Raw genomic sequence first — 11394 nt, 5'->3', positions numbered from 1 at the left:
ATAGAGCTCCAAGGAGATTATGTTGAAAAATAAAAAAAATTTACCCAAAAAAAATTGTTTTTATACTTCATTCTAAGGACTTATTGAACTACCCTCGTATCTCTTCTTATCAAAATGAATCATCGTGAAAGCATTAAATCTATTAATCTTGTATATTTTCATACTATATATATTTATATGATATTCAAAATGTTGTTTGTTTTTACGTATTTTTAACGACTCAGGAGATTCTTCTGGAAAGTTACAATTTTTAGTTTTTTAAAGAAAATTTTAAAGGGTTATACTCGTTTAGACTCATAGATTCTGAATTTTTAAATTAAAAATGACTAATTTAATAGGTACAATTTTTTATTCATCAATTTTTAACTTATTCACGAGACAAAAAGGTTCTTATTGACGCAGATTTACTGAAATAAGTAAACGTCGCCTTAGCCAAGATAAAGCTCGACTTGAAACAAGTAAACGCCGTTTTACCTGTCGTAGCTATAAAAGTAAGTCGAAGGCTTATGTCTCAACTGAACTTTAAAACGCAGGCTTACATCGATGTCTTGGAGACGAACTCAAGACATAACGAAGTCGAAATCAAGTCAAAGCATTTTTATTTGGGAATACCCTAAAATATTTTTAATCCTTTGAAAACTCTTAAAACTTCTCGAAAATGTTTTAAAATATTTAGACAAGAAAACAGAAACCTGAGCTAGAAATAAGTCTAAAGAAATGGTTTAATGAATTGCTGAATCAAAAATTATCTAATTTTAGTTTTTAAATACTTTATATTTATAAGAATCCTAATGCTCAGTATGATTTTTTTATAGTCAGGTAATCAATCGCAAGTGTCCTGTTTAATGGTGACTTGCATCAAGATTTAAAAACTTTATGCATGGCTATCCATAGTAAAAAAAAAATCAAACAATTTGTTCTTACAACTTTTTTTATAAAAATAAACCTGTTGGAATTATGGCATTTAAAAATAAAAAAATGAAACGAAAAAGAATATTTTGAGGCAAATAGCGCACCATGAGTCAAGAAAATACAAAAGTTACTTTTTAAAGGCCCTACGAGATTACCACATCAACCTTAGGATTTTTTTAATAAGTCCAAAATTCAAATTTGGATCACACAAAAAAATAATAAAAAATAAAAAATTCCATTTTTCTGTCAAACTATAAAAGATCAGAAAAACATGAATCGACCAAAATTATGCATTAAAAAAGTATCTGCAAATTTTGTATCGATTACTTTGCGATAAAACGCGTAGTTTTTGTTTTATTAGTAAAAAGAGCATCAAAAATCAAAATAAATTCGTTGGACAAACGACGCAAGCAATAAAACTAAACCAAGTTTATTGACACAAAAAAAAGTAGCAAGGTACGAAAAAAGATAGTTTAAAAAATTGTGCATTGACAAAAGACTTAAAATTTTATAGCATTACCTTTTTACTAGGAATTGCGGTTTTTTAACAGTAAAAAATAAAATTAAAAACGAAAGGATCGATAGAACGCTTAGTTTTTGTTTTAATAGTAAAAAAATAGAATTAAAAATAAAAAAATTAAATTAAAAAATAAAAACAAGAGACAAGAAACGGGCAGACAAACGTTGTATTTAACTACAAATTTGTTTAGAATCACTTTACGCTATAATGCACGTATTTTAATTTAAATCGTAAAAAAAAATATATATATATATAATATTTATTTTATTTATTAATTTAAAATAATTTTGGATATTATAATCGCATGTTATTTTAAGTTCAATAATTGAACCTTTTAGAAACTGATTTTATAAAATTAAAGAAAATATGCTAATGTTTCTCTCTAGGTAAATGTTACAATTCTTATTTGATTCTAATGTTGTGGCACTTATTGTATTCCTAAAAAGATTCTCTGCAAGTGGCATTAATATGTTTTTACTTAAAAAATTGTATTTCTGAAAACCTATTGTTTAAAAATAACGATTTTATAATCCCTGAATAATTTTTTTCATAAAAAGATATCAATGATATTTGCAGAGAATATTTTAAGAAATAAAATAAGCCCTACAGCTTGAGGATCAAGTAATAGTTGCAACTTTTACCGAAACTGAGAGAGAGAGAGAGAGAGAGACAGTAAACCTTAAAAATTATTATTAAATAAAAAATTCGAATAATAAAATCTTTATTTTAAAGTGTGCTTTTAAAGTGTGCTAAAGTTATGCCAAAAATAAAATATGTAACCGAATTCATTAAAATTAATTTAATTTGTTTACAATTTTTAATTGTGGTTCATTTTTTTAAACTTAGAAAATTTTTAAACTAAATTTTTTTTAAATTCTGCAAAATAAAAAAATCGTAAAATCTTCCATAAAATAACTGTTAATATCGCTGACAATCTAGGAAAACATTTTTAATTGTAAATTGTAAAAAAGTCTACATTTTTTTTCAATATTTTTGTAATTTTCACATTCACATTTTTTTCAAAATCTTTTCAAGACTTCTAAACCTCCTAAATGTCTTTAAAAATTTTTTGAATTTTTATAAGTATTTTTTAAAGACAAAAAAATGTGCTTTAAATCATTCAGATTTTTTTTGCAATTTTTTTTAAAATACTTTGAAATGTTTTAGAATATTACCCTCAAGTTAATTTTTTAAAATGAAAAATCATTAAACATTAGGCTGGGAATCTAAGAAACATTTTTTGTTCTTTTGAAAACTTTGGTAATTTTAATTCAGCTTCTTTTTTCAAACTCTTCAACAATCCATATTTTAAAAAAATTGTTTTTTCACAAGTTTTAAGTTAACTTTGAATTATTTAAATTAAGTATAATAGCATTTATTTTGTAATTTTCTAATTCTGATCTCTTAAAACCTTTAATAATTCTTAAAAGGCATCTAATTTTTTTTCGAAATCTTTAAATATGTGCATTTCATTTTAAATTTTTCTGAATATTCTCAAGAAATTTAATTATTTTCAGTTCTATTCGAAAGTACTTAAACTTCAACAAATGAAAAAAATTTAATTCATAAAAATGGTATTAAAATCTTTCAGATCTTTTTCGACATACATTGAAATCTTAAAAACTTAAACAACCTTTTAAAATAAAATCTGAATAATTTTCTCAAAATCTTATTATCCATGTGGTAGCAAAATAAACGAATTATATAAATACAAAATTATAAAATTCAAAGAAGTTACGATAAAGTTATAAAAATGTACAAAATTTCACCCTTAAAAGGCTCAATTCTATTACAATACACTCATCGAAAACTGTGAAATAATTCATATTTTCAGTAAATTATTCCTTAAAAACATAATTTTGTCATTTTTAATGAAAAAAATATTTATTCATAATTCTTTTCTGTACATTCTATTACAATAATTTTAATCAACAATTTAAAATCTGAATGCCCTGATAGACGAGAATAAATCATAGTTATATAAATAAAATAGCAACTTGCAAATTTGTTAAAAAACAATTATAATGAAAATTCCTTTTTCCTCTTAAGTCTTAAGCTAAATTTCTTAAAAATATTTGTGCACAAAAGCAAATTTTAAACTGAATTCATTAAATTTAATTAAAATTGTTTACAATGTATAATTTTCGGTTCATTTTTTTAAGGCTTAGTATTTGTTCCGAAGTTTCCAAGTAAAAATATTGTATCTTCAAGACGATCGATAAATTTTTTAAAGAATAATTACATTTTCAACCTAAAAGTTTAATTTCCAACTAAAATGATAAACATTTATCCGATATACTTGAATTTCTTCTACCAATTAAAAATAAATAATTTCTTACGAAATATGAAATTTCAACAAAGATAAATTCTGAACGAAAAATATATAAATTGATATTTTAACAGCAAAAATGGTTTATTTTTATTTTTTCATATAAAAACAGTTAAACTAAAACAAAAAAGACGACTTTTTAACATGAGTTGAATTATCAACTAAGCCAATTTTTTTCAGTCAAGAGATACACACAATTTTCAGTAAAAAAAATTAATTTCGAACCAAAAAAGAAACTGGTTTTTAATACAATAATAAAATACGGTAATATAAAGCTCGTTCCACAAATTAAGAATAATTGCTGTTTTATTTTATATTGCATTACAAATTTGCAGCAAAACACTTGGATTTAAAAAAAGTAACATAATATTAGACTTTTTATTTTAAAATATTAACTTTTAACCACAAAAGACGAAATTTTATTTAAAAAGAATGACTTTTCTACAAAATGATCAAATAATTGGCCAAATAATAAAATTATTAATAAGGAAAAGATGAATTTCGAACCAAAACTATAATTTAGACTTTTCAATTAAAATTAATTTTTTTTTAACCAATACATATTAATTCAAGAATTATCTAACAGAATTTTTGAATAAACAGGAAAGATATAAAACAAAGAGATAAATTTTCGGCATAATAGTAGAATTTTTAAAGAAAGAAGATTAATTTGCAACTAGAAATATAAAATTAGACTAATCAAATAATAATAATTATTATTATTATTATATTTTTATTTGATCATTCTATCACAAAGAAAAAATCTTTTTCTACCAATTTGGTCAATGCTAGGCGAGCTTTCTTCCAGCAACAAAAATTGATGATTCCATCCGAACGTGAAAATGGTACCCGTTACATGAAATGGGCCCGGTGCAAATTTAAATATTGATAATTCAAGTTCTCATTTTTTAATTCCTCTTCAGCTCGTTTCTTAGCATCAGCTTTTTCCCTTTCACGCCTGATTTCTCGATGGTGAACTCTTCGAAATGGTGTCAATATAATATAAATAATTGGTTCCATTAAGCTTATGATAGATCCTCCCAAACAAAGTCCAATGATACCTCCTAAGCGTGCTGAAATAAGTGTCACATAGTTATAAATAATTTGAAAAAATTATTTGATTATACTCTATACTTACCGATAAGATCGTTCCAGGATAAGAAGAGACTCATTTCATATTTAGTGTATCCAAAATCTCGAAAGAAAACATTAACAATTGACAAATTAAATCTGAAAATATAAATATGGTCATAGTCATCATTGCTTGAAAAATATCACCTTTGTTGTATAAAACTCACTTTGCAAATAGTGTAGGATTTTCTAAATAAAATAGATCATTTTTATCAAGCGATAAGAAGCTGTAATTAGTTGCATTGCACAATGGCTGGCAGTAACATTTTTCGAGAATCTTGCCATTATCAAGTGTCTGTCTTTTAAAGAGATTTGTTATCTGATCTGGAAATATATGATTTCTAATAAATCTTCAATCATACTTCCAATTCGTAGTTTTATTAAACTTTTTTTTTAATTTGCAATTAATTTTATTATTTATTTATTTTTTATTTATTTTTATTTTATTTTTTATTTATAATATGCATTAAAAAAGTTTAAATGAAACAAAAATTATTAAAATATCACAAATAAACATAACTTCCTTGCTCTTTATTATTATGTATTAATATCAGAGGTCAATCGATTCTTCTTGTCAAAAAAATCTTTTCTATTTTAAAAATAAAATTGAATCATGTGAACGAGAAAAAGTTTCCACTTCGAATTATATGAATGAAAAAAGTTTCCTTTAAAAATAGATTTTCCAAATAATAATAATAATAATGATTATAAATTTCTTATTTATTGATAAAGTATATTATAGGTCAATCGATTCATCTCGAATCAAGGATTTCTTTCATTCTCACATCAACTATGACCTATATTTGGAAGGAAAGTTTGACTCTGAACAAACATTTTTTAAATCTTATAAATGTCCACAACTTCTGTACTCTTTAAGATTATGTTCAGAAACTATAAGCCAATCGAATAGCTTCAAATCAAAAAATCTTTCCTTCTCTTTGACCAATTTTAAATGATGTAAATGAGAAAATGTTTACTATAAAAATAGATTTTCAGACAATATGAATAATTAGAACTTTCTTATTTAACAATAAAGTATTTAATATCGCAGTTTAATCAATTCGCCTTGAGTGAAGGATTCTTTCTTATTTTTACATAAACTTTGATTTGAATTTATAAAAAAGTGAGACCCTGAATATTTTTTAAATAGTATAAATAACCATAATATCCCAACTCTCGAATATTGCCTATTAACATAATAAGTCAATCCGTTTGCTTCGAATTAACAAATCTTTTATTTCATCGTATCAATTCTAAATTATGAAAATTAGTATATTTGAATATAGAAACAGGTTTTCAAACAACATAAATTACCATAAATTCCTTATTTTTTAATAAAATGTATTAATATTAGGTCAAATAAATCGTCTCGAATAAAGGATTTCTTTTTATTTCCACTCAAGCTTTGACCTATATTTATAAAGAAGGTTTAACTACTAACAAACATTTTTTTAATCATATAAATGTTCACAACTACTTTACTCTTTAAAATTGTGTTTAAATATTGTAGGTTAAACGATTTGCTTCAAATCAACCAATATTTCCTATTCTTGTACCATTTACCATAAATTCCTTATTCTTCAATTGAATGTATTAACATTAGGTCAATCAATTCATTTTGAATCAAGCATTTGTTTTCATTCTCACATCGACTTTCACCTATATTTATAAGGAAAATTTAACTCTGCACTACGAATTTTCAAAATCTTATTAATGACCGTAAATTCTTTACTCTTCACCAGTATGTTTAAATATTGTCGGTTAATCCATTTGCTTAAAATCAACCAATCATCATAGGTCAATTAGTATGTCTCAAATCAAGGATTCCTTTTTAATCTTGCATCAACTTTGAAATGTATTTATAATAAAAGTTTGACATGAAACAAACATCTTTTAAAGATTAAAAATGTCCAATACTTTGCTACTCTTCACTATAATGTATTATTATTATAGGTCAATCAATCTATCTCGAATGAATAAATTTGTTCTCTTTTCGTAACAATTTTAAGTATGACAGTAAGAAAACATTTACTATACAAACCGATTTTTCAAAATATAGATATGACTATAACATTCTTAATTTTCAATAAAGTACTGAACATCATAGGTCAATCGATGCATTTCGAGTCGGTAATTTTTTTAAATCTTAGACTTACATTCAATTATATTAATAAAGAGAAGAATGATAATAAAAAAGAATGATCATAAATTCATTATTCTTTAATAAAATGTATTTTAAATCATAGGTCAATCGATTCGTTTTGAATTAAAGTTTCTTTTTCAATTTCACGAAAACTTTTGAACTGTATTTATAAAGAGAGTTTAACTGTAAACAAACATTTTGCAAGTACCATAAATAAGCGTAACTTCCACACTATTCAATATTCTTCATTCATCTTATAGGTCAATCCATTCCTCTCAAACCAACGAATCTTTTTTGTTTTTGCATCGTTTTCAACTTATGTGAGTGATGAAGTTTTCAGTATAAAAATAGATTTTCAAACAATATAAGTGACCATAACTTTCTTACTTTTCAACACAATGTATTAATAGTATAGGTCAATCAAGGCTTCTCGAGAAAAAAAAGACTTTTTTATTTTTAAATGAATAGTTTTCACGTTGTCGTTTAAAAAAAGTATTGTATTCATACAAAAATATCCGCGCAATTGTTTAGATCATTGTATTAAACTTTTTATAATTAAGGAATGGTCAATTGAACGAATTTGAATTTTTTAGAAATTCTTCATCACAAATACCACTTTGGACTACCCTAATTATCATTATTAACAAAACGGTTCTTACAATGATATTTCTGAATGCAATCTGTGTTTTTAAAGTCGCATATACCTGATATATTAATACCTGTAACAAAAATATACATCTGTAGAATAAAAGGGCAAAAAAATCGTCCTAAAGCATGATAGAGCTTACAATTTACTGGATAATAATAAGGCATGCAGTTACAAGCTGTCATTATTCTCTTCAATTTACATCCAGAAAGACACGACTGATAGCTGTAGTCATGTGGTATCTAAAAAAAATTTTGATTGTTTATCTATTTTTAGGAGATAAAAATCGCTTAGCTAAATAATTTTGATTGTTATTTAATTTATGAAATTTTACTTCATCAGGAAAAATGCATTTTCTCTGCACTTTAGTTAGTGTTTTCATTTCATCAAGAGCTTCAATTACTGTGCCAAAAATAACGGCTTTTACTTTGTAGTTTGCCTGAGCAGTGAAAGTCAGAATATCAGTTTCTGGAAAATCTTTAGATCCGTGAATAATTATAAATGCTGCTGGGTAATCTCGGATTGAGGCGAAGTAAAATTCAGGCTCGATGTTTAATTCAACAGTCAATCCTACGTCGATGCCAGGCCCTGGTGTTTTCTGGATTTAAAAACGATATTGTTTATTTTTCTTTGAAAAAATCTAGATTTAGGTAATAAGTTTCTTTGTAATATCACTTTTTTCCGTTTGAAAAATATTTACCAGCACTTCGTTACTACCGGGACAGTCTGATTCGCTTTTGCAGTGAATGTTTTTCTCGTGAGCGTAGTGATAATTAAATTTTTCACACTGTGGTGAATAATTTCTGTAAAGATAATTTTTTATAGAAAGCAGTTTTTTATATATTTTAATATTGAATATTAATTTCAGCTATATACAATTTACACAATAATAAATTGTCAGACTTTTCGCACATTGTTATTAAAAAAATTAAAATAAAACAAAAAATTAATTTTTTTTATTTTAAAAAGTTTTCTTTTCTTCAGACTTCAGAATCTTTCTCCAATTAGACTTTTATACCGTTTGGCCCAATTTGTACTATGTGCATTTTTTTATTTAAACAATTTGTCAAGCAATTACACCATTTCTTATTTTTCTGAAATTTTTATAAACAAAGTATGTATTGGATCGAAAAGCAAAGTGCACCATTCCATTCCACTCGAAAATACCTAGATGTGCTTTTTTTTTTTTTCGTAAACCCGTTTTTTAAACAATTAGAGCATTTGTTGTTCAGAGCACTGTTGTTCCGTGCCCGTAGATATGGATTTCAAAGTTGTGTAATTGAATAAAAAAACTAAGTGTCTGATGAGGTTATAAATAAATCAAGTTAACAAACATAATGGTTTAGAGAATTTATTATTTATAATAATATTCTTTTAGAATATTATTATTTATAATAATATTCTGTTAGAATATTGCTAGAAATTATGAGTCTTATCTAATATTTTCCTCACTTCTTTCACTTTAAAGTTCTTAGTAACCGTTTCAAAAAAAAATTACATTCGTAATATGATTCATATAGAAAATTTCAAGAATATTTCAAATACCTGCTTAATTTCCGCAAAAAAATAAAAAATAATTTTTTATTTTTAAATTAAAATAAAAATGTCGGTGAATTGCAAAATTAAAAAATTCTAAGCTTCATCGTTTGTACAGATCATAGTGAAAAAATTGAGGCTTTAATTTTCAAAGCTCTAATTGAAGAATGAACTAACCAATTAAAAGTTTTTTTAATCATATCATTTTTAACAATTTTCGGTGAGAAGCATTAAAACTTCTAAGGTTACAATTTTTTGCAATGAACACTTTTTAAATTCAAAGTTAAATTCTTTTTGTTTTAAATTGTCACAAATTAATAATTGTTCAATTGTTATTTCTACATCAAAACTTGTTTTGAAATGTTGTTGAATATTATTTTGAAATCATCTTTTAAAAAGAGGAATCATTTAATTTTTTGACAGGAATCTTAAGTATATTTTATTATTATCTGTAAAGTTTAAAAAGTCAGTTGAAAACGCCCAATTCTTATTTAACGATCTTCAAACATATATATTTTGATAAACAATTTAAATTGTTTTTGAACCTCTTAAAAACTTCTTAATATCTTTGAAACTAATCGATTTTTTTCTAAAGTAATGATTTTTTAATTTATTTCTTCCAAATTTGTCGAATGTTAAATGATTTTTAATTCTTTTTTAATTTCTAAATATTTCTTGAATTATCTTAATTTCTCATGAAACTATTAACCAATCCTGCCAAATGAAAAAATAATAATTTAGTTTCTAATTTTCATAGGAATCCTAATGAAATTTTCGTATACAATTTTATTTGTAATTATTTGGAAACTTTTAACCTATTAAATTATCATTTAAATTCTTCTAAAACTGCTGAATATTGTTTAAAACGACTCGAATTTTTCCAATGTTTAAATCTTTTTAAAAATACTTTGAAGAATAAAGACGGATTTTATATCAAATATTACAATTTTTACTCGGAAATATGCATGTTCAATAAAAGTGTACATTTTCAAATCGAATTTTTAAAAAAATAATTGTCAACTTAATTTTCAACTAAAAAAAAAAGACCGAAGAGATGAATTTTTAACTGTGAATTATTTAATTGGCATAGTTAACTAGAATAAATTCATATTAAACTAAACAAATTCAATTTTCACCAAATAGTTTAAATTTCAACTGGTATAGTATAATTTTAAACCAAAAATAGGGATTTTAAAGGAAGAAGATTAATTTTCAAACAAAAAGGTAATGAAATTGAATAGTTAAATTTTCAGCTAATTAAAGTAATGTCCAACAAAAAAGAGAAATTTTTAATTAAAATAAGCGAGAATCAAGCAAAGTAAAGGATTTTCAAATAAAATAATCAATCTTCAACTGCAATGGATAAATTTTAAACCAAAAGAGGTGAATTTTTAACGAAAAAAGATGATTTGTTAACCAAAAATTTAATAGTTATATTTTCAGTTAATAAAATTAATGCCCAACGAAAGAGTTACATTTTCAAACAAAGTGCTGTTTTTCACTATTTTTTCAAAATAGTGATTCTTTAGATAGAATATTTTTAAGATTTAACCAAAAAGATAAATTTTCTAACAAGTGATTCTTTATATTGATTATTTTTATTTTTAACCAAAAAGATAAATTTGTGACGAAGATGGTTAATTTCTACTAAAACAACAATTTTGGTATTTTCAACCTAATTTTTCAATTAAAAATTGAATACCTAAATTTTTCGTTTCGAAAAATGTATATTCAATTAAGGAGCTGAATTTTGTATTGCAATGATGTACCTTGAACCAAAAAAATTAACTTGAAGCAAGGGTTACATAATTATATAGTAATATTTTATTATCAAGATAATCTCTAAACATTGTACAAAAAAATATTATGTCCAATATTTTTCTTGCACAAAATATATGTTGCGTAAAGTATTAAAAACAGTACATAAAATATTCTTTACAGAAAGTAGATCCTACACAAAATTAAACGATTATAGTTTTGATTTAAATTTTTTTGCTGCAATAAAGACAATATCAGTTATGCCATAAAGGCCAGTGACGTTTGTGAAATTAAAATATATGTAAAAGATTTAATTTAGAACTTTTACTTTAGATTCAATTAAAAATTTTGTGGAGGAAAAATATTGGACATAATATTTTTGTTGTACAATGTTTAGAGACTATTTTGATAATAAAATA

At 24.1% G+C, this 11394-nt stretch overlaps 1 protein-coding gene across 1 annotated transcript in view; it reads right to left on the bottom strand.

The window, feature by feature from the left end:
* The window catches only part of LOC117175383 (amiloride-sensitive sodium channel subunit beta-2-like), a 21656-nt gene that overhangs the window by 3450 nt on the left and 6812 nt on the right, over positions 1–11394 (bottom strand). The window contains exons 2-8 of the mRNA XM_033365092.1: positions 8382–8484; positions 8016–8279; positions 7857–7923; positions 7740–7754; positions 5060–5216; positions 4900–4991; positions 4718–4834 (exon numbers count right to left, since the gene is read on the bottom strand). Of these exons, the coding sequence (XP_033220983.1) occupies positions 4718–4834; positions 4900–4991; positions 5060–5216; positions 7740–7754; positions 7857–7923; positions 8016–8279; positions 8382–8484 (815 nt within the window). The remainder of the gene's footprint in view (positions 1–4717; positions 4835–4899; positions 4992–5059; positions 5217–7739; positions 7755–7856; positions 7924–8015; positions 8280–8381; positions 8485–11394) is intronic.

Source organism: Belonocnema kinseyi, chromosome 6 (genome assembly GCF_010883055.1).
Source record: "Belonocnema kinseyi isolate 2016_QV_RU_SX_M_011 chromosome 6, B_treatae_v1, whole genome shotgun sequence".
NCBI classification, from domain to species: domain Eukaryota; kingdom Metazoa; phylum Arthropoda; class Insecta; order Hymenoptera; family Cynipidae; genus Belonocnema; species Belonocnema kinseyi.
Note: the sequence above shows the minus strand (reverse complement) of the source record. Positions and strands in the feature narration are given on the sequence as shown.